Source organism: Rhinopithecus roxellana, chromosome 14 (genome assembly GCF_007565055.1).
Source record: "Rhinopithecus roxellana isolate Shanxi Qingling chromosome 14, ASM756505v1, whole genome shotgun sequence".
Classification (NCBI taxonomy): Eukaryota; Metazoa; Chordata; class Mammalia; order Primates; family Cercopithecidae; genus Rhinopithecus; species Rhinopithecus roxellana.
In genome coordinates this window covers 24,498,524-24,520,731 of record NC_044562.1, presented here as the reverse complement: position 1 = coordinate 24,520,731, position 22,208 = coordinate 24,498,524, and the positions used below count along the sequence as shown (strand labels likewise).

The following is a 22,208-nucleotide window of genomic DNA, read 5'->3' as shown; positions in this document are numbered from 1 at the left end:
TTGTTTTTCTTCATTAGAATCAGCCTGAATGAAATGCACACCCAGGTTCACCTAATTGTTGATTCTATTTTACTCGAACTACCTTGTGCCTCTAGTTTCTGCTGATCTCCTTGGATCACATTCACATTAGCATTTCTCAAAGGTGTTTCTTAAAGATACTTGGAGAAAAATGGACAGAATTTCTGCATGGTCAAATATATTTTAGAAATGTTTCATTTCATATCCCCTTCTAAGACAGTTTTGATGGATATTAGCTAATTAAAGACTCTGAATATGTGTATGTGTGTGTGTGTGTGTGTGTGTGTGTGTGTTTCTGTGTGTGTGAGACACTTAGGAACAGACCTAGCCTTTTGCAGAACATTCTATATTTACATAATGTTGGCTTCTGCCCTGATTTAAATGAGGTGTGTGTGTGTGTGTGAATTTTTTATGGACAGCTAGAGATTTCAACAACATTTACTGAATGTTGTCTGTAAATGGACAGAATTTCGACATGGTCAAAAACATTCTAGAAATGTTTCATTTCATATCCCCTGCTAAGACAGTCTTGATGGATATTAGCTAATTAAAGACTCTGAATGTGTGTGTGTGTGTGTGTGTGTGTGTGTGTGTGTGTGTTTCTGTGTGTGTGTGACACTTAGGAACAGACCTAGCCTTTTACAGAACATTCTATACCTACATAATGTTGGCTTCTGCCCTGATTTAAATGAGGTGTGTGTGTGTATGTGTGTGTGTGTGAATTTTTTATGGACAGGTAGAGATTTCGACAACATTTACTTCGCCTTAAATCATATTTGTATTTACCATTTAGTCTCGGGTCCTGTTTTCATTTTTGTTTTTTCCTTTCCAGAATTCATTTCTGGTTTGCTTAAAATCTGAACTTTTCCTTGTTCTGGTAACCTAGTGTTATTTGGATGAAGACAGTACATAATCATCATCGTGTGTGTGTGTGTGTGTGTGTGTGTGTACATGTGTAGATGTGGTTGTAGAGATAAGTATTTGCTTTTATTCTTTTTTATTTTTCTACAAACAGAGTCTCACTCTGTTGCCCAGGCTGAAGCTCAGGGGCATACGCATGGCTCAATCACGCGGTCTCGAATTCCTGAGCTCAAGCCATCCTCCTGCATCAGCCTCCTGAGTAGTTGGGACTACAGGTGCACACCATCATGCCCAGCTAATTAAGTTTTTTTTTTTAGAGATGGGGTCTCACTATATGGCCCAGGCTGGTCTTGAACTCCTGAGATCAAGCAATCTTTTTGCCTTGGGTTCCCAAAGTGCTGGGATTACTGGTATGAGTCACTGCACCCAACCTGCTTCTGTTCTTTCAATGTTATCATACCGCCTAAGTCCCCAAGAGTTTTATGCCATGACCAAACTGAGACTTGGATTCTCAAATTCATTACTTTCTCCTCACTTCATCATGATTCTACTCCTGCAGCAGGGTTGGTTTCCAGAAATCAGAGAGGGCTTTGTTGTCAGAGTAACTTGCTACCTTAGGACTTTGTCAGTATTTCTCTCAGCCATTCAGCTGAAGTGGTCCCTAGACCTTTGTTCCTTCTTGAGCCACTGTATTATTCTCAGTTCTCTGCTCCCTCATCTCCTTTTGTTGAGAGAGACTGAACCAAGAGCTTAGTTTTAGTGTGCTGAGCTTTCTTCCGACTTTATATGATCCCTTTGTGTATATTAAAATAAAAACTTCGTTGTAGAAGTTTTGCTTAGGAAGTTTGCATCCTATTTCTAGATCCCTTTAATTGCCCCCCTATCCTCCTCAAACCCCTTGTGGGAGTAGTGCTTGTTTTATCACGGAAGTGTTTAGATATTTTTTATGGTTATGGATGCTCATTTTAAGCCACTTATGAGATTCAGATAAAGACAATGCTCTCCAGTAGTTGTTTTCCAAATGTTTTCATACTATTGCTATATTTATTTTCAGAATCACAGCATTGGGATTTTTAATATCCCTAAAGATGGAAAAACAGGCAGAAAGGTTAATAGTTTGCCAAAATGAAGGAAGGATACGTTCCCTTGTGAGGAGTGGAAATACCCTCATCCAGTCAGGCTAGTGAGCATGTGGTATAAAGGAACTTATCAAAGGACCAGAGACGAGAAAACGTGTAAGAACATGGAATATGATGTCAAAGACAGCAGAAGCTTAATTCTGGCTCTGTGTGAACTTGGGCAAGTTTGTTATACATTCAGAGCCCATTTTCTAGGCTGTAAGATGAGGTAATAACACTTATTTCACAGAGTTCTCTAAAGTTTTCACATACACACAATGTATAAGCAAATATGTATGCAGCTAGAGCTTGATGTTAACATGCAGTGTTTTAAAAGATGTGAAATAAGCCTATGCTTTTGTGTGACGAATGTTTAATTTTACATTTAAGAGATAGGGAGGAGAATTAATAACAGATAAAACAGAAAAGGAAGAAGCTGTTCATTTTAGTGAACTCCCATTAAAATATGACGTCGTTCAAGATTTAAAAAAAAAGAATGCCTAATGCCTTTCAAAAGAAGCTGAGAACTGTCAAAGTAGAGAGCAGTGAGAGAAAACTCAGATCTTTTACTGAGCTGGATGTGTTGAAACTAGAGTCTTGCCAATCTGTTGTCTAGCAACCATGGTATTTGCCCTTGCCACCCCACAGGGAGCCGCAGGGCAATTTAGCACAGGGTGGACCAATAAGGTTGCTTAATACACTTGCGGTAGGTCAAGCAAGTGTTTCTACAAAGCTCTACAAACGTCAATGAATTCATTTCACTGCCAGCATAATCTAGTTTCAAAAATCCAGCCAATGTTCCTGAAAGCGTGGTCCACTGACTGTATGCATCAGAGTCACCTGAGCAGAAACCACAGTGGGGCTGTGAGGGTGAAGACTGGGAGAAGTTTTCTTTCCAGAGGAACATAGCAATTTTATAGCAAAACACCCTATTGGCAGTTAGCATCGCAGTTAGGAGCCCAGGGGCGGGGCTGGTGGCATGTGTCCAGATGTTGGATCTGTCTATTCCTGGCTGTCTGATGCTGGCTGGGCAAGTTTCTTAATGTTTCTATGACATAGTTTCCTTGTTATTAAAAGATGATAATGATGATAATAACAAACATATGTTTGTAATTGCTACAAGTAAAGGGCTTAGAAGTGTATCTGGCACAAAGTAAGTAGTCAATAAAGGTTAGCTGCTATTAGCAATTGGGGTTAAGCCTTTTTGCAGTGTAATTCTCTGGGACTATTTCTCAGTCTTAGCCCAGCTCTTTGGTGACCTCTTTCTTTTTATCTGCTGTCTCCAGGCCTGACTATTCATGTTCCATTATCATCACGGGATACTTGTAAGTAGGGTTTATCTTCTTCCCATCCTATAAAACACAGGTTTCACTTTATCTTTATCCTTAAAATCAAGGACTACTATGGGAGTTTTTGCAGGGTTTTCAGTACTAGTGACACAGAAAAATTAGCAGGGAATAAAATAGTTTTGTCCCAGGCTTCCTCCTTTATTTTATTTTCTATTTTAGATCCATACAGTTGAGAAAAAATATGATCAGAAGATTCGTTCATGTTGCCCAAGAGAGTCGAATGTTCTGTACTGAGCTTTGCAACATAAAAGTTTAGCAGGTATTTGGGATCTAGGGCGAAAGGCACTCTACTTGGTTTCTCCTTGGAGCAGTTCTTAGAGAAGTAAGATGCTGAGGTACAAGACAGAAAAGAAAGCTACAAGCAGTTGAAAAGGAATTAAGGTGGGAACAAAAGTGAAGGTGAGAAATTTCCCCCCAGGCGCAATAATCAAATAAAGGCAAATTTTGTGGTCAACTTTTCCTCAGCTGAAGGTGACATTCTCAGAGAACAGATAGATGAAAAGATCTATCTGGACATTTGAAGTTGTGAGGTAGAAGCTCTTGAAACACAAGCAACACTGAAGGCCTCTGGGAACCCTGGAATAGTCATTCGAAGTCTCTTGTGTTGTATGGATCCACTTATCTGCTTTTCATGCCATCTTTCCCCTGGAAAAGTAGCTACACTTGAAACCTTGGTTGGATCTAGAGATTGGGGGTGGAGGTTCTGAATGGTCCCAGAATTTAGAGTTCGGGATAATTGGCCCTATCTTGAAAGCATGCCTGGCAATAAAATGAGGCAGTGTTAATATGTGGGAGCTGAAGGAGGCTGGCAGCCAAATCCAAGACTCTGAAAGCCTTGGGTTCTAGAGACCCAGAGCCACGAGCTGGGAACACTTGTTCATGTGAGAGCAATTGGAAACTGCTGAAAACTGGAAATACACAAATGCCATATACACACACCCCCAAAGAGGGCAAAAGGACCATGAAATGAAAAGTCCCTGAAATGATAGAAACATGTATAAATCTGTAGTAGTAGTTGGATTAAAAATGACTGAGAATGGACTGTGTTTGCTGAATGTAATTGACTTCTATGACCGAAAGACAAGCCCAGCAGGTGGAATCCTAAAGCAAGACCCGCATGAGATTTTGAGTGCCCCACATGCCATTTTCATCAGCAAACTAAAACGATAATTACAAAGAAAGAATCTGAAGTAGTCTTTTAAGCAATTATCTAATGACTTGAAGAAATATGTTGGATTTTTAACTTTTGCAGACAAGTTTAGGCAACAGGCTTCAGTTGCTTCCAATTCTGGCAGCATTTAAAAATACAATTTTTCTTTTCTTTTTTTTTTTTTTGTTGAGATGGAGTTTTGCTCTTGTTGCCCAGGCTAGAGTGCAATGATGCGATCTCACATCACTGCAACCTCCGCCTCCTGGGTTCAAGTGATTCTCCTGCCTCAGCCCCCCAAGTAGCTGGGATTACAGGCATGCGCCACTACGCCCGGGTAATTTTGTATTTTTAGTAGAGACGGGGTTTCACCATGTTGGTCAGGCTGGTCTCGAACTTCTGAGCTCAGGCGATCCACTCTCCTTGTCCTACCAAAGTGCTGGGATTACAGGTGTGAACCACCATGCCCAGCTCCCCCATCTCTACTAAAAATATATTCTAACTAATTTTTCCAAAATAGCTTTTAAATTACAAAATTTATGTGTAATATCACAACAAAAGAGAATTACATACGTTGAAAATCAATCTCTCCCCTCCCACTAGAGTCCTAAACTTGTGAGGTAGCCAATGTTATGAGTTTGATGTGTGCATTCTTTTATCCTTTTCCTAGCCTTATATAAACATATTTATGTATATATGTATAGGTTTTATATCTTTCATGATATCATACTACAATTCTGTGACTTGCTTTTTTCTCCTAACAATGTATTATGGGCATCAGGGCAGGCGTGGTGGTTCACACCTGTAATCCCAGCACTTTGGGAGGCTGAGGTGGGTGGATCGCTTGAGGGTGAGGAGTTTGAGAACAGTGTGGCCAACATGGTGAAACCCCATCTCTACTAAAAATACAAAAATTAGCCAGGCATGGTGGCAGGCACCTGCAACCCCAACTACTCAGCAGGCTAAAGCAGGAAAATTGCTTGAACCCCGGAGGCGGAGGATGCAATGAGCAGAGATCGCGCCACTGCACTCCAGCCTGGATGACAGAGGAAAGACTCCATCTCAGAAAAAAAAAAAAAATCATGGGCATCAAAACTAAGCTATTTAAATAGATATAATTTTTTATTTGTTTTATGTTATTACAAAATATAAATGTGAAAAAAATCTTAGCCTCACCCTTATTAATTGATAATTCAAAATTTCCAATGCGGCATACATGTCTGTTAATTAGATCTTTATTCCCAAGCGTGTTTTCATACTATGCGTTTGTATGTTGATATATGCTGCTTTAAAAATACTTGTGAATTACATTTCATAAGTTACAGATGTGAGTGTTTCAAACATTGTGTGACAGTGTTTCTTTCACTGTATTGTTATCATTGCTAAATGGTGTTTGTCTTAAAATTTTTCTTCCCTAAAATTGTTCTTTTAATTTCTATTTCCGTGACTACTAGTGAGGCTGAGCAACCTTGTATGCCTCTTAGCCATCTGCATTTCTTCTTTTAAACAGACTGCCCATCTCTTTTGCTCATATTTCCTAGGGTTATCTTTTTTTAAATTAATTTGCAGGATTTTGAATACTAGGAATGTATATATTTACATGTGAGTGTGTGTGAGTGAGTGTGTTCAGCAAAAAGATATAATGAGTTACAAATGATTTCTCTGATTAAATATTTTCTTTTGACTCTGTTTATGGTACCGTACATTCGTCATATACAAATTTGAATGTTTTATTTGGTTAAATCTGTCAGTTTTCCCTAACTTCCCACTTAAAAATGTTTTCCTACATTTTATAACCTTTATTTTTATTTTGTTTGTTTGTTTATTTATTTATTTATTATTTATTTATTTATTCATTTATTTATTTATTTAAGATGGAGTCTGGCTCTGTTGCCCAGGCTGGAGTGCGGTGGCATGATTTCAGCTCACTGCAAGCTCCGCCTCCCGGGTTCACACTATTCTCTGGCCTCCCCCTGCCAAGTAGTTGGGACTACAGGCACCCGCCACCAAATCCAGCTAATTTTTGGGGTTTTGTATTTTTAGTAGAGATGGGGTTTCACCTTGTTAGCCAGATGGTCTCAATCTTCCGACCACGTGATTCGCCTGCCTCGGCCTCCCAAAGTGCTGGGATTATAAGCGTGAGCCACCGCACTTGGCCTATAACCTTTGCTTTTAAAACTTAGATTATTTTATTCATCTGGAATTTATTTTTGTATATAATATGAGATATGGACACAACTTTATTTTCTTCCAAAATGGATAGTTGAGCAGTGTTTGTTGAATTGTCCACTCTTCCCCAGAGACTTTGAAGTGCCATCTTTACTGTTTCTTAAATAACATTATGCCTTTAAATTTGTTCTAGATTTTTTTTTGTTTCACTTGTTTATTTGTTCATTCCAGAACACAGAAAAAGATGTAGAGTGCCCCAATTTATTTTTTAAAGCTAGCATCTCTCTAATACCAAAGTAAAAAAGAAAACTAGAGCCAAATTTCACTCATAATACCAACTCCAAAATTTGAAATAAAGTAAAAACAATTAGAAGGCAACACGGTATTAAGGTAATAGTACAACTTGAAGTAGAAAGTTATACCAGAAATACAAGTAGGGATCCACAGGACAACAGCCCATTGATTTTATTACAGTGCTAACTAAAACAGAAAAGCTGTTGTATTAATAGGATGCATATGCTTGTGATAACAGGGCAGCCAGTCTTTATAAACACCCTGAAATTTCATAGAAAGACACCTTTTAAAATACAATAAAGAAATGCCAGAAACGAACATAAAACACCGTCTTTGATAAAGGGTGAAAGATACTAAGCTCTCCCCCTAAATTCAAGAATGAGACATACTGCCTGGTATTAGCATTATTATTCAATATTGTTTTAGGGATATAAAATAATAGAGTAAGATAAAAATCAAAGAAACAATCTACTTATTAGAAAAGAAGAAAATTTTAATTGCTTACACCTATACACCTAAGAAATTAAATACGAACTATTAGGATAAGAGCTAGTTATTTATATGAGGACATCAACAGCTTTTTAAAAATATCAGTAATTAAGAGTAAGAATTAATTCATTAAGTAATTAACAGTAAGAAAAATAAATGGAGTTTTAAAATTGCACTCATATTTGTGACAAAATTATAAGGACGTTAAAATAAATTTTATAACAAAGTTAAAGATCTTTATGAAGAAAATGCAATGTATTTCTGAAGAATGCACAAGACCTGGTTAAAGTTCCCTGTTAGGAAGTCAGTGTCATAAAAATGTCAAATCCTGCCTAAGTTAACATATTTATTGCAGGTTTCAATAAGTCTGATTGTCTGGTATAAAAATTATTTGCCAGCTTTTTTTTAAGAATAGTGACACCCTACCGTATGCTAAGACTTTCTCTAAGGCAACTCTAAACAAAATATTATCGTACTGATATCACACACTATTTTTATCAGTAAATGGGAAAACAGTATTCTCAGATATCCTGATGTTATCTGAGTCTGCATTTTTTCTTTTTTCCAGCTCCTTAAAAGGTATTGTAATGCAATGTGAACTTTGGGAAATACATACAAAATAATGGAATTGGGGAAAAAAGACCGATAAAACAATGATCTGAACTGAACAGTACAACAGAAAAATGTACAGTCATATTAATATTAATATGTACACTAATAAGGCTAGCTTATATAACATAAATGTGTTAAGAGCCGAGAAAAGATATTGCTATTGTATGCAGCTTTAATGAATTCCTTGGGACACACCGCTTTCTCAGGGTTCAAGACTGAACTTAGATTCCACTACTTTCAGTTTGACCTGTGCTGGGCTAAATTTTATCACCATATTTTCTATAAGGAAAGGATAAGCATCGTTTATTTATTCAGTAAACATCTGCTAAGTAGCTGCTATGCACTGGCTCAATTCCTGCTCTAAAGCCGCCTGGAGTCTGGTTAGAAGAAAAAGAAGCCGTTTTGTAGGCCTCTTATACACCAATAAAATGCAAGTCAATGCTATACCCAGAGATGTTCCATCAGTCCTTGATGTAGTTTGGCTATGTGTTCCCGTCCAAATCTCACGTTGAAATGTAATCTCCAGTGTTGAAGGTGTGGCCTGGTGGGAGGCGTTTGCATCATGGGGGTGGATCCCTCATGAAAGGCTTGTGCTATCCCCTTGGTGATACATGAGCCCTAGCTCTGAGTTCACATGAGATCTGGCCATTTGGCCGGACACAGTGGCTCACACCTTTAATCCCAGAACTTTGGGAGGCCAAGGCGGGCAGCTCACTTGAGGTCAGGAGTTTGAAACCAGCCTAGCCAACATGGTGAAACCCCATCTCTACTAAAAATACAAAAGTTAGCCGGGCATGGCTGGGTGTGGTAGCTCATGCCTGTAATCCCAACACTTTGGGAGGCCAAGGCGGGCGGATCACGAGGTCAGGAGATAGAGACCATCCTGGCTAACATGATGAAACCCTGTCTCTACTAAAAATACAAAAAAAAAAAAAAAAAAAATTAGCCAGGTGTAGTGGTGTGTGCCTGTAGTCCCAGGTACTCGGGAGGCTGAGGCAGGAGAATGGCATGAACCTGGGAGGTGGAGCTTGCAGTGAGCTGAGATCGTGCCACTGCACTCCAGACTGGGCGACAGAGCGAGACTCCATCAAAAAAAAAAAAAAATAGCCAGGCATAATGGTGGGCTCCTGTAATCCCAGCTACTCAGGAAGGTGCAGCAGGAGAATCGCTTGAACCCAGGAGGTGGAAGTTGCAGTGAGCTGAGATCATAACACTGTGCTCCAGCCTGGGTGACAAACCAAGACTCTGTCTCAAAAATCTAAATAAATAAATAGAAATAAAAAAATAAGTGTGTGGCACCGCCCGCTCCAGGCTTTCACTCCATGACATGCCTGCTCCCCCTTTGCCTTCAACCATGACAGTAAGCTTCCTGAGGCCTCCCTAGAAACCGAGCAGATGCCAGCACCGTGCTTCCTGGACAGCCTGCAGAAACGTGAGCAAATTAAACCTCTTTCCTTTATAAATTACCCAGTATCAGGTATTTCTTCATAGCAATGCAATAATGGCCTAATATAGCCCCTTCAAGCTGTCTACAGGGTTTTACTGTTAACTATTTCCATAGTTAGTACTAAAAAGAGATACATCTTCAAATAAGAACTCCATTATCCAAAATTCTCACGTAGTATGGTTGCTCCTAAAACTCAATCCACATAAATAAAATTAAATCAAATCTTTGTATTGGGAATACTTACATCTTTCTCGACTTGGGGGTTTTAAGTTAATTAAAAACAAACAAAAAGAAAATCCAAAACTTGAACAGTGACCAAATAATGTGAAATGATTAAGAGGAAGATGGAGAGTCATCTAACAAGTAATGAAGATTGAAAGACATCCATAGGGCCAGGCGCGGTGGCTCATGCCTGTAATCCCAGCACTTCAGGAAGCTGAGGTGGGTGGATCACGTAAGGTCAAGAGTTGGAGAGCAGCCTGGCCAACACGGTGAAACCCTGTCTCTACTGAAAATACAAAAATTAGCCAGGCGTGATGGCGTGTGCCTGTAGTCCCAGCTACTGCGGAGGCTGAGGCACAAGAATTGCTTGAACCCGGGAGGTGGAGGCTGCTGTGAGCAGAGGTGGTGCCACCACACTCCGAGCCTGGGTGACAGAGTGAGAACCTCCCCCACCCACAAAAAAAAAAAAAAAAGACATCCACTAGTTAGAATATTTGGAATTATCTATTGAGAATGAGAGGAAGATAATAATAGTAAATTGCATTGAGAATCCCCTGGGAAAAAGCAAAAGCCTTATAAATAAAGCACTGGAAGCATCACGTTTACCTCCTTCACCAGTAAATTTTCTGCCTTGTGCTCTGCATCTTCAGGTACTGTTGAGTACAACGTGCGGATATCCCAGGAAACTGTGGCTGCCTGAAATGAACAATGAAAAGAAATTAAGTCTTCCAGCTCAGAAGTGTTGAGCAGACCAGCACACTGAAAACACAAAAGGGAAGTCTTTTAGATCTTAGTATTTAAAGTTATTTAAAGCTAACAGAAGACAGAGATACTTCTGTAGTTCTTCCCAATTTAATCTCTAGAAGAGAAGATGCAGACATTTATTTGATTACCAGTACTAGTATTTTTACAACAGTGACTGTTTTATTAGTGCAGCTCATAGTTTTAAGCTGTTTCCCCCTTTGCAGAAAACAAAATTTTAGGCATCTGTATGTTTCCAATTTAGCTTATTTGTATTGGAATCTTTTTTTTTTTTTTTTTTTTTTTGAGACGGAGTCTTGCTCTGTCGCCCAGGCTGGAGTGCAACGATGTGATCTCAGCTCACTGCAACCTCTGCCTCCCAGGTTCGAGCGATTCTCCTATTGCAGCCTCCCTAGTAGCTGGGATTACAGGTGCCCACAACCACCCCCAGCTAATATTTGTATGTTTTCGTAGAGAGGAGGTTTCACCATGTTGGCCAGGCTGGTCCTGAACTCCTGACCTCAGGTAATCCACCCGCCTCGGCCTCCCAAAGTGGAATCTTTTTTATTATTGCTGCTAAGGCTAAAATAAATTTGAAATGAAGAAGAAAACTTACAAAATCAGCATTATTTGAATAATATTGTAAATAATCTCAAATATCAAAGGATAAACACAGTCCCTTTTAGAAGCTAACTGTGCTTGTGTGCGTGTGCCTGTGCATGTGCACATACAGTCGTAGTTAGGGGTGGGAAGGAAAAAGGAGTGTTCAGTAAATCTGAACCTTGAAAAAGAGAGGTTGTGTTTTTTGGTGTCTTTATTTTTGCTGAAATAAGCCAACTATTTTTCAACTTCCATGCTAAATAAACAATATTCTTTTAAATGAATACATATTAATTATTATATAAAGTACTTCTTAAAACATCTAAAACAGAATTTCATAGGTTATTGCCTCATATGTCTTCAGCCCATGAAGCACAGAAGAATGAAATGCCCTAAAACAGCAAGTTTCCACTTCCAGTCATCTGCTTCCTTTAGTCTGTGCACCTCAGTAGTTATAGGGATGCCCAAGTGATGAGTCTGTGACATCCATGGTACCAACAGCTGAGATTTCATATATTGCACATCCCCCAAATCACAGCTGTTCATTTAAACTGCTCTGGATTAGCTGTTGGAACAGATAAGAATCTCCAAACCCATCCTCAGTATTGGAGGAGATGGGTAGGGAGGGGTCAAGGGAATTTTGTCTTCCGAGTTCACAGCCCTTGCTGGCAGCTCTGTCACCAAGGTCAGTGTCCTTCCCATCATTCCTTCTCTTCCAATCCTGGACTCTTATTTTCTCCAAATCTCTCCTTTCTTTACTCCTGATGTAAGCTCGGTTAAGTGCACATTTTATTTTGTTCACTTATAACCTCAGTACTAGTTGGATACCTAAATGATTCTTTGTTGAATTTATTGACTGGGTGTATATGTTTGGTCCATAAGAGGATGAGAGTGTGTGGGAACATATATGAGTGTGTGTGGTGTGTGTGTGTGAGCATGTGCAATTGGGTGTGTGTGTCGGTGCAATGAGTGCGTGGAGTGTGTGTGCATGAGACTGTGCTGCATTTGAGTGCGTGTGTTTGTGCGGTGTGTGTGTTATGTGAGCATGTGTGGTGAGTGTGTGGTGCAGTGTGGTGTATGTGCATGTGTAGTGTGAGACTGTGTAGTGAGTGTGTGTGGTGAGTGTGTATGTGTATGTGGTATGAGTGTGTGTGTATGTGTGTGTGTGTATGTGTGGTGTGTGTACTTGTGTATGTGGTGTGTATACGGTATATGTGTGTGGTTTGAGTCTGTGAGCATGTGCAATTGGGTGTAGTGTGTGTGTGCAATGAGTATGTGTGGAGTGTGTTAGTGTGTATACATGAGAGTGTGTTGTATTTGCATGTGTATGTGTGGTGTGAGTGTGGTAGTGTGTGTGTGGTGTGAGTGTATGTGTGGTGTGAGTGTGGGCGTGTGTGTTGTGTGTGTGTGTGGTGTATGTGTGGTGTGAATGTGTGTGGTGTGTGAGGTATGTGAAGGTGTGTGTAGTGTGTCTGCATGCGTGTGTGTATACACGTGAATGGGTGCGATGTGTCAGTGTGTATGTGTGGTGTGAATGTGTGTGGTGTGTGTGGTATGTGAATGTGTGTAGAGTGTCTGCATATGTGTCTGTACACATGTGAATGGGTGTGATATGTCAAGAGTGTGTGTGGTGTATGTGTGGTGTGTGTGTGGTGTGTCTGTATGTGTGATGTGAATGTGTGTGGTGTGTGTGGTATGTGAATGTGTGTGGAGTGTGTCTGCATGTGTATGTGTGTACACATGTGAATTGGTGTGATGTCAGTGTGTGCAGTATGAGTGTGTATGTGTGGTGTGAATGTGTGTGGTATGTGAATCTGTGTAGTGTGTCTGCATGTGTATGTGTGTACACATGTGAATGGGGATGATGTGTCAGTGTGTGTGGTGTGTCTGTGTGGTGTGAATGTGTGTGGTGTGTGGTATGTGAATCTGTGTAGTGTGTCTGCATGTGTATGTGTGTACACATGTGAATGGGGTGATGTCAGTGTGTGTGTATGTGTGGTGTGAATGTGTGGTGAGTGTTGAGTGTGTTGTAGAGTGTGGTGTGTGTATGTGTGGTGTGTATGTGTGGTATGAGTGTGTGTGGTGTGTCTGTATGTGTGGTGTGAATGTGTGTGGTGTGTGGTATGTGAATGTGTGTGGAGTGTATCTGCATGTGTGTGTCTGTACACAGAATGGGTGTGATGTGTCTGTGTGTGGTGTGTATGTGTGGTGTGTGTGTATTTGTGGTGTGAAAGTGTGTGGTATGTGAATGTGGAGTATGTCTGCATGTGTATGTGTGTACATGTGTGAATGGGTGTGATGTGTCAGTATGAGTGTGTATGTGTGGTGTGAATGTGTATGGTGAGTGTTGTGGTATGTGTGTAGAGTGTGTTGTAGAGTGTGGTGAGTGTGTGTATGTGTGGTGTGTATGTGCGGTATGAGTGTGTGGTGTGTATGTGTGGTGTGAATGTGTGTGGTGTGTGGTATGTGAATCTGTGTAGAGTGTGTCTGCATGTGTATGTGTGTACACATGTGAATGGGGGTGATGGGTCAGTGTGTGTGTGGTGTGTGTATGTGTGGTGTGAATGTGTGTGGTGAGTGTTGTGGTGTGTGTGGAGTGTGCATGTGTCTGTACACGTGTGAACGGGTGTGATGTGTTGGTGTGAGTTTGTGTGCATGTGCACATGCATGTCGGGAAGCACAGGGTTTGTATCCTATGAAAAAGGAAGAACATCATGTAGATTTAACAAGATCAGAAGATGAAAAATAATGAGAAAACTAGGATCTAGATACATCACTGGTGAAAACGAATGCTCGCCCTAAAGCACAGCTGCGGACTGAGCTCCCTGGGCCACTGCACTTGCTCCAGGATTTGACTGCAGCTGTATGAACAGAGCTTGGAAGAGCTGTGGCTACCAGTTCAAACCAGGTATAGGTGCAAGGAGCAAGCATAGTGCCACAGATGGAACAGGGAGCAGTTGCTTTGCATGAAAAGTAAGATAGAGTCAATGTGGATCTTATTAATTACATTTACATTTTACTTTGTTGTTTTTGTTGCTGTTGAGACAGGGTCTCATTCTGTTGGCCAGGTTGCAGTGCAGTGGTACAATCACAGCTCACTGCAGCCTCGACATCCGGGGCTCAAGTGATCGCGCTCCCCAGTAGCTGAGACTACAGGTGCGCACCACTATGCCTGGCTAATTTTCACTTTTTTGTTTTTTGTTTGTAGAGACGGGGTCTCACCATGTTGCCCAGGATGGTCTCCAGCTCCTGGACTCAAGGGATCTGCCTGTCTCAGCTTCCCAAAATGCTGGGATTACAGGCATGAGCCACTGCGCCTGGCCTACATTTGACATTTTTAATTCCTTTAGAGTTCCTTTCTTCAAGTTGCTTATTTTATGCTGTTCACTCTGTTAGAAGATAAACAGTAAATAAACTATATTGAAGTTTTGGAGTAGAATATTAAGAACCATGCCTAAATTGAGCTTTGGGGATTATTGCTGAGTTTAAATTATCTGAGATGCCTTTGTTTCCTATTTGGATGGATAATTTACAAATACATGGTGTTACTTGCTTGGTTTCTAGGGAATATTACATATTATAATATACTGGGAACATTAGACATTTTTCTCTCTAATTCAAAAAAAATTCTATATTATGGCCATTATTAATAATTTTTTATACAAAAATGCAAGATAGTCCTCTTTTTCATTTTCCACTAGAGTCTCCATTGCTTTCTTGACTTTTTAAAAAATACTTTGTCTGATGGAGAGTAGAGTTACATGGCTCAAAATTAAGCTTATAATTAAGTAAAACGTAAATAATAAGATCTGAATTGGCTTCATCATACTTTGCATGTGACAAATCCACTCCCTGTTCCATCTATGTAGTAAACTCACTGTCCCACTATGATCACTGCTCTGTGACATAATAAAATACAGTGGGCCAGGCACAGTGGTTCATGCCTGTCATCCCAGCCCTTTGAGAGGCTGAGGTGGGCAGATCAACTGAGGTCAAGAGTTCCAGACCAGCCTGGCCAACATGGCAAAACACCGTCTCTATAAATATATATTATAAATAAATAAATATATATATATTTATACACACATACACATACATATATATATATACACACACACACACACAAAATAGCTGGGTGTGGTGGCGGGCACCTGTAATCCCAGCTACTTGGGAGTCTGAGTCAGGAGAATCACTCGAACCTGGGAGGCGGAGGTAGCAAAGAGCCAAGATCGTGCACTACAGCCAAGGCATCAACAGCAAAACTCTGTTTCAATAAATAATAATAATAACATGAACACTTAGCTGATTTAAGAAGCTTTATGTTTGTTTGTTTTATTGGTAAGTTTCTGGAATGTAGGCTTGGGTTCCCCGTAGCAGTAATCACATGGCTACTAGATTAGTAATGTCCTATAGTTAGATAGGTCCCCAAATACTAAGGGAATGTTCACATCCAATTTATGAGACTGCGAATTCATTCAGGTCGGGTTACAAAAATTGCTTAATCATGTGTACAATGCCTAGAGAGCTCTTGTTATAAAATGATGTTGACTTTTTACTAAATAAGACAACGGGCTGAATCATGCTCTTGGAACCATGTGGTAAATCTAAAACATGATTTTACAATATGTGCAGTTATTGCACATCTAATGTCTTGTGCAGGTTACACAAGGTATAGGAAAGGGAATGCGTGTATAATGCATGCCCATAATGTGCTATTGATTTTAGTTGTATTTTATAATAATACTGGAGTAGTTGTCTGAAAAAGTGCAAGGACAGTCAGGCGCAGTGGCTCATGCTTATAATCCCAGCACTTTGCGAGGCTGAGGCAGGCGGATCACCTGAGGTCAGGAGTTCGAGATCAGCCTGACCAACATGGAGAAACCCCGTCTCTACTAAAAAAAAATTAGCTGCGCATGGTGGCACATGCCTGCAATCCCAGCTACTCGAGAGGCTGAGGCAGGAGAATCGCTTGAACCCAGGAGGTAGAGGTTGCGGTGAGCCGAGCCGGCGCCACTGTACTCCAGCCTGGGCAGCAAGAGTGAAACTCCATCTAAAAAAAAAAAGTGCAAGGACTCCACAAGTTTCCACTTTAAAAACTGTGGCACTTCTCATTTTAGATCTCTTTAATGTGTCTCCACTGAAGCAAAAATGAATTGATCAAATAAGAAGAAAACTATAAACAATCGTATTTGGTAAGGATTTTAATATGGTTACAAAGAATTTTTTCTTTTCTGAGAATCAGATGCTTTCAGACCACTACAAATTGTCTTGACCACAAGAGACTTCCTGTTCTCTTTTATAAAACTCTGGTCAACAATTAGTGTAGCTCAATAGCATAAAACGGATCTGAAACTGCAGTGGAACTCAGCTGAGCTTCTCCTTTGGCGGTAGGATTTCATAAGGAGCCTATCTATTGTCCAGAGATCAGGCATTTGGAAATAAAAACTGTCCTGAAATGAGGCATGCAGGCCTGTGTTTATAGTTTCAGGTCCATGAGATTCAGACATCCTCCCTTGCAGCCTTGTCGCTTTCTGGTTCCTTGTAGCCTGCAGTGTATGGTCTTGGGGGTTTTGTAACAGCCACCAATCTGCTGGCTACACTGGCTACAGAAGACTTCATTCCAAGTACATCAGGACCATCTCTCAGTTGGCCAAAGGTCACTGGAAAAGTCTAAAAAAGGGCTGCTTATCCTATCTTGGGGCTGAGAAAAGCTTCCTCTGACAGTATTGTAGCTTCTACCTGTTCCAAAAGGAGGACAAAATGATGGTGTTTAAAGTAATCAATCAGCCTAAGCTTGGGGAGTTATAAGCCTCACAATAAGGATTATTAACTAAAATTTCATGATTAATGACCCTCAGCATGTGTTTAAAACTGATTTTAACCTAAATTTTTCAGACACTGAGATTGCCTTTTATTCTATTAGAGAATGTCCTTAGATTGCATTAGTTGCTTGAAAAATGTCTTTTACCACATTCAGAAGAGTATTGTGATTTTATCTTACTTGTTGTTTAAATACATGAGAATATTACTTTAGTACCCGACTTGTGCTTTAAAGGGAAGGCCTTTCTTGTTTTGCTGGGGTTAAACTGTATGGCAAATACACAAATAATGAACAGTTGTCTATTACTGGATAGTCGTCATTCCAGCCAAGTTACGCAAGAGGACACAGTGTCATAGTATTTTGGTATATAGTAGTGATAGAAGTCTGTAAGAAGAAGTTCAAGGTGTTTTACTCTTGGATTGACAAACTAGTCATTTCACTTCTTTTTTGTGACTTATTTTCCAGGCTCCAAAATGTGTTTCATCTCCTCTAAAGAGGTAAGGACCAAACATTCTACATATGGGAAAATGTGAGCATTAATAGAAACGAGTTGCTCCAACAATATAAAGACACCTACTGCACCAGGACCTCCCCCTGGCAAAGACTCTGAGGGCCATGGTCTGAGTTTACCATCCAAGAAAGCCCAGTGAAGAGGGCTGCCTGCTGCGAGGCCTGCAGACATGGTCTAGGGAAGAGAAATGGACTGAAGAGCGGCCCAGCACTGCCAACTCTCACCGGCTCCATCCCACCTGGCTGCCTGCATTTGTCCTTCAGGACCAGCCTCATTCCTGCACAGTGCCTTTGCCTATGCTCCTCTGCCTCTCCAAAAGTCTTTTTATTTCCTCATCTTTCAAAATCTCAGGTTTTGTATAGGTGCCAGTTCCTTTTGAAAAGCTTTCTAATTCATCCAACACACATTTCTCTTCCCTAAATGCTATTATTTACTCTCTGTAGCACACATGAAGTCTGCAGCTTACCTTTAGGTCCAAAAGTTATGCTGCTAATGAATTCAGCCAGTCATTTTACCTGTGTGTTTTATTGTTTATAAGCAAGCCACATTATGTCTGCTTTGGGAGTAAAATATAACAACTGTAAAATAACTTTTGCCATGTTCCTTATTACTCCTTTGCTATGTTCCATTCATTCCTTTAAAGAATAAAGTGCTTGTATGCAGATATATGTTTTCAAGATTCTTTTGTATCCTTCCTGTGATCACATATACCACCTCTACCCTAATACATAGAACGGCTTTAAAAAAAAAAACCATCTAATTGAAATATAATTGATATGTCATAAAATTTATCCTTTAAAAGTATAGAATTAAGTGGTTTTTGGTATATTCACAGAATTGTGCAACCATTACCATGATTTAATTACAGAACATTTTCATCATGCCCAAAAGAAACCCCATATCCATTTGCATTCACTTCTCATTTTCCCATCTCCCCAGCCCACGGCAACCACTAATCTCCTTTCTGTCTCTATGGATTTGCCTACTTTGAACATTTCATATGTGTGGATTATGTGGTCTTTTGTGACTGGCTTCTTTCACTTAATACAATGTATTCAAGGTTGATCTAAATTGTAGCATGTATCAACATTTCATTCCTTTTTATGACTGAATGATAATAACATTCCATTTTATGGATATACCACATTCTGTTTATCCATTTATCAGTTGATGGATTATTTGGGTTATTTTCATTTTGGGGCTATTATGAATAATGCTTCTATGAACATTTGTATCCATGTCTTGTGTGGACATACATTCTTAGCACAATCAAACACAGACCAGAGTCTCCACATGCATTCTTACTGAAATGAAATAAGCAACTAGAACTGTTTCAGTATAGTTCTTACTTTCTAATGGCATCACTCACTGTGGGATTCAGGAAGTTAATATTTCCCCCAACTTGTGTGCCTTCTTTTTCTAAGAAGCATCTGGCCAAAAGCATGCTGTTTAGACAGAAACTAATAGTAAAAGTCAAGGTGCTTATGTTAGATTTCTGTCCTTCCAGTTGCTCTATTTCCTTGAACAATAGTCTTTCCAAATCTTAACTTCATTAGCTTGTAAATGAGAGGAATATTATAACATAGAAAGAATCTAATTCGACAAAGACTATTACTTAACTTTCAAATTGCAATTACAGTGTTCTTACATGAACACCAGGAGCCATTTAAAAGCCTGCTTTTCAGGCTCAAAAGCCACAGATTTAAAAGAAGTTGAGATTCTTATAAAATGTTAACCTTTGTCTCAGAGAGAGAGAGAAAAAAAGAAAACTCATGACCTTACTGATTTGCAATTTAAAACATATTCAAGTCTTTCTGCTTCCTCTCCTAGAATGACCCTTGTGGTTGAGTCTAGAAGTCCCCATATACCATCTGCTTTGCTTTTCATTGCTGAAGACATACTATTAAAAGAACAAGCCATTGGTATATCATGATATCCATGATTCTCTGAGTTTTAATAGTAAGCCAGTGAAAAGTGCAGAATGCCTTGGAGTGCCCTGGGACACAATTCTGACCTACTAATATGAAGATGGAATTTGAGAAGATAATGAGACTCTTCGGTGATTGTAGTCATGTGATATAGACTACAATCTTTTGACTTTGAAAATCACACTGCCCAGTGTTGAAAGTGTGACTGTTTAAGTAAGTGTAAGGTCTGCTTCTTATTCATATTAGTGTCCTGGATATATACAGCTTAGATCACCAAAGGTAGGCCGTGAAAGTAAGATGAAATAGAGTTTTACTGGTGTGGACAATATTGAAGTATAGTTGATAGGCGGTCTTCCTACACAGTGTACAGTCTCACCAGCTTTCAGACATCAGAACTTTCTTAATATGGTTTTGTATTTCCCAGAAATGATCCCATCTCAGGCTTTCTACATCTTTTGCTCAGGAAGAAACTCATTTCTGACTTTCTCAACTTTTTTCCTGCTATTTTGTATCAGCCTCTTTTTAAACGGAATCATTTAACAATATGATTCAGTGTGTCCTTGAAACCATTTTCCTTAGCACTTGCTTTCTTTTCTTACTTTCTTTGCCTACTTTACTGAGTCACACACTTTGGTGACTAAGTTCTTTATTTTTTGTTTTGTTCTAAAGTTTCGATTACTACCAGCTTGAAAAAGAAAGATGAACAAAAGTAGCAAGTACAATTATTGAAGCAGTATAAGTTTTTGCAATTAATGGTTTAATAAATACATTGATACTGCTTATTTTAGTGAATCATCAGGACACATGTAGTGCAGAAGTTCATGCTGCTTAGTCCCAGAACCCACATACCAGGAGCACTAGCTTCTACCTGGTGTGCCAAAATAAAGGAAAGTGTTTCTGTATCAGGCCCTTAGCCTGGAAGAAAACTATTTTAATTCCATGTTGGTTAATCTATGGAATGTCCATGAACAAGACATTGTGTTGGGTACTTGAAGTACAGATGTGAACTGATTTGTCCCTTGCCTAGTAACAGAAAGAAAGTGAATGAGTAAGTGAAGAAGTACAGTAAAGTGTTAGAGGGCTGGGTGCAGTGGCTCATGCCTGTAATCCTAGCACTTTGAGAGGCCAAGTTTGAGGCTGCAGTGACTTGCCACTATACTCCAGCCTGGGTAACAAAGCGAAACTCCATCTCTTTAAAAAAAGTGTTAAAAGGAGAAAACTAAGCTTTGTAGATATCAGCTAGGAGCCAGGAACTATATTAGAAGGAATGGGCCTCTTTTAAAAGGGAATCGTGTTCTTAGTGCTGTTTTTTAAGGTGATCTGTTGAGTTGAGTTGTGCCATAGAGGGAAGTATTTTCCTCACCATCAAACGAAGTCAATTACTTCAGCCTCTTTATTCTCAGGAATTTTGTTTCAGAATAGCCTTTGGTTCCTCAAGGTAGTCAAAGGATCAACATTATGTTATAAAATAGCAATCTAGATGTTTCTGAAAGATAATTCATGAAATAAATATTTATTTTCCATCTGCTTTGTGCCAAGTTCTGCTTTAGTTGCTGAAAATCTTTCAATAATCAAGACAGAAGATGTCTCTGTCCTGCTAGAGGCTACCGTCTAACAACGAGAAACAAGTGACAGAGGAGTGAAAAAGCAAACCAAGATATTTCCCAGTGGTGTTAAGTGTTAGCAAGAGAAGCAGGTGGGGTAATGTTATAAAGTAACTGGCTGTGAGGGCAACATAGCTCGGAAGTCAGGGATGCTTCTTTGTAGAGGTGACATTTAAACTGAGTTGTGACTGAAAAATAGAAACCAGCTATACAGAGAGTGTAAAGGCCCTAAGAGGGGATGAGCTTGGCAAGCTGGAGGAACAGAAAGAATGCTTGATGTCTGTGCAGTGACTGAGGAAAGCGGGCTAGATGAGAACTCAGAGATCATGGGGAACCAGATGACAGGGGTTATGGGAGGAGCTGGATTTGACTCTTAAGGCAATGAGAAGCCGCTGAGAAGTTTTAGCCAGAGGCATGGCGTTATCTAATTTGTGTTCCTAACAGCTTCCATTGAGTACTGTGTGTGAACGAATCAAAGCAGAACAAAGAAGAAAGCAGGAGGACCAGTTACAAAGCCACTTCTTGGAGGGGAGGTGTGGTCCAGGCAAATGAGGGTATTTGGCGGTTGGGACAGCAGAGTGAATAGAGAAAAACTTTTAATATGTACAGTCACAATGTAAGAATACTGCCTTGGTGAAAAGTAATCTTTCCAGTGTACTAGATACCAGACGAAGTCTCTGATTCTTGTTATTTTTTAACCAGAAGCATTCTAAGTCAACTTGCTTTTTCATCCATAAAAGGGCATGAGCTCCTTAAACACAGCACTTTTGCTTTTCTTGTCAGTCTCACTAGTCTAGGAAGTGCTGTTCTATATTCAGCAGCTCGTGGGTGCTGAATAAATATTGATTAAACAAACCGAGTAATGAATCATGTGTGCTGCAAGTGTGGGTGCTTGGTAACGTGGAAACATACGAGTGAGCTGGATTCTCCAATCTGCAGGGCAGAAACTGGATGAAAGACGTTTAGAGGTGGGGGTGGGAAGCTTGGAGCTGCCCCTCTGCTTCCATCCCAGGATGCCTTGGGATTGGAGTGGTCATTCTATGACCACTTCACATTGGCTCAGTGGAGATCGACACCACACACCCCAGAGGAGCCTCACCCACTGCTCAAGGGAGAGCTGAGGAAATGATACGCTTGCCGACTGCACGGACACTTCCTGTTGGTGCACCACATCCCTAAAATGTGACACAGGCTGTGGGTGAAGCAGGTAACAACAGAGGTTTACAGACACGCCTATATTCCACAAAGAGCGTGAGGATAAAACCCAAAAACGCATG

General features: G+C 40.0%; 1 protein-coding gene and 1 long non-coding RNA gene across 7 annotated transcripts in view; one reads left to right on the top strand and one right to left on the bottom strand.

The window, feature by feature from the left end:
* The window catches only part of LOC115893188, a 346,813-nt gene extending 328,692 nt beyond the window's left edge, over positions 1-18,121 (top strand). The window contains exon 7 of one of the 3 annotated variants that reach the window (XR_004053132.1): positions 17,354-18,121. This is a non-coding gene — a long non-coding RNA (uncharacterized LOC115893188). Of the gene's footprint in view, positions 1-10,376; positions 10,496-17,353 lie in introns of those variants that run through there. The other 2 variants (XR_004053130.1, XR_004053131.1) reach the window with 2 other exon arrangements.
* DOCK10 (dedicator of cytokinesis 10) overlaps positions 1-22,208 on the bottom strand; it is a 280,307-nt gene that overhangs the window by 144,524 nt on the left and 113,575 nt on the right. For all 4 annotated transcript variants that reach the window (XM_030916199.1, XM_030916197.1, XM_030916198.1 and 1 more), the window contains exon 3: positions 10,333-10,422. In XM_030916199.1, coding sequence (XP_030772059.1) covers positions 10,333-10,422 — 90 coding nt within the window. The remainder of the gene's footprint in view (positions 1-10,332; positions 10,423-22,208) is intronic.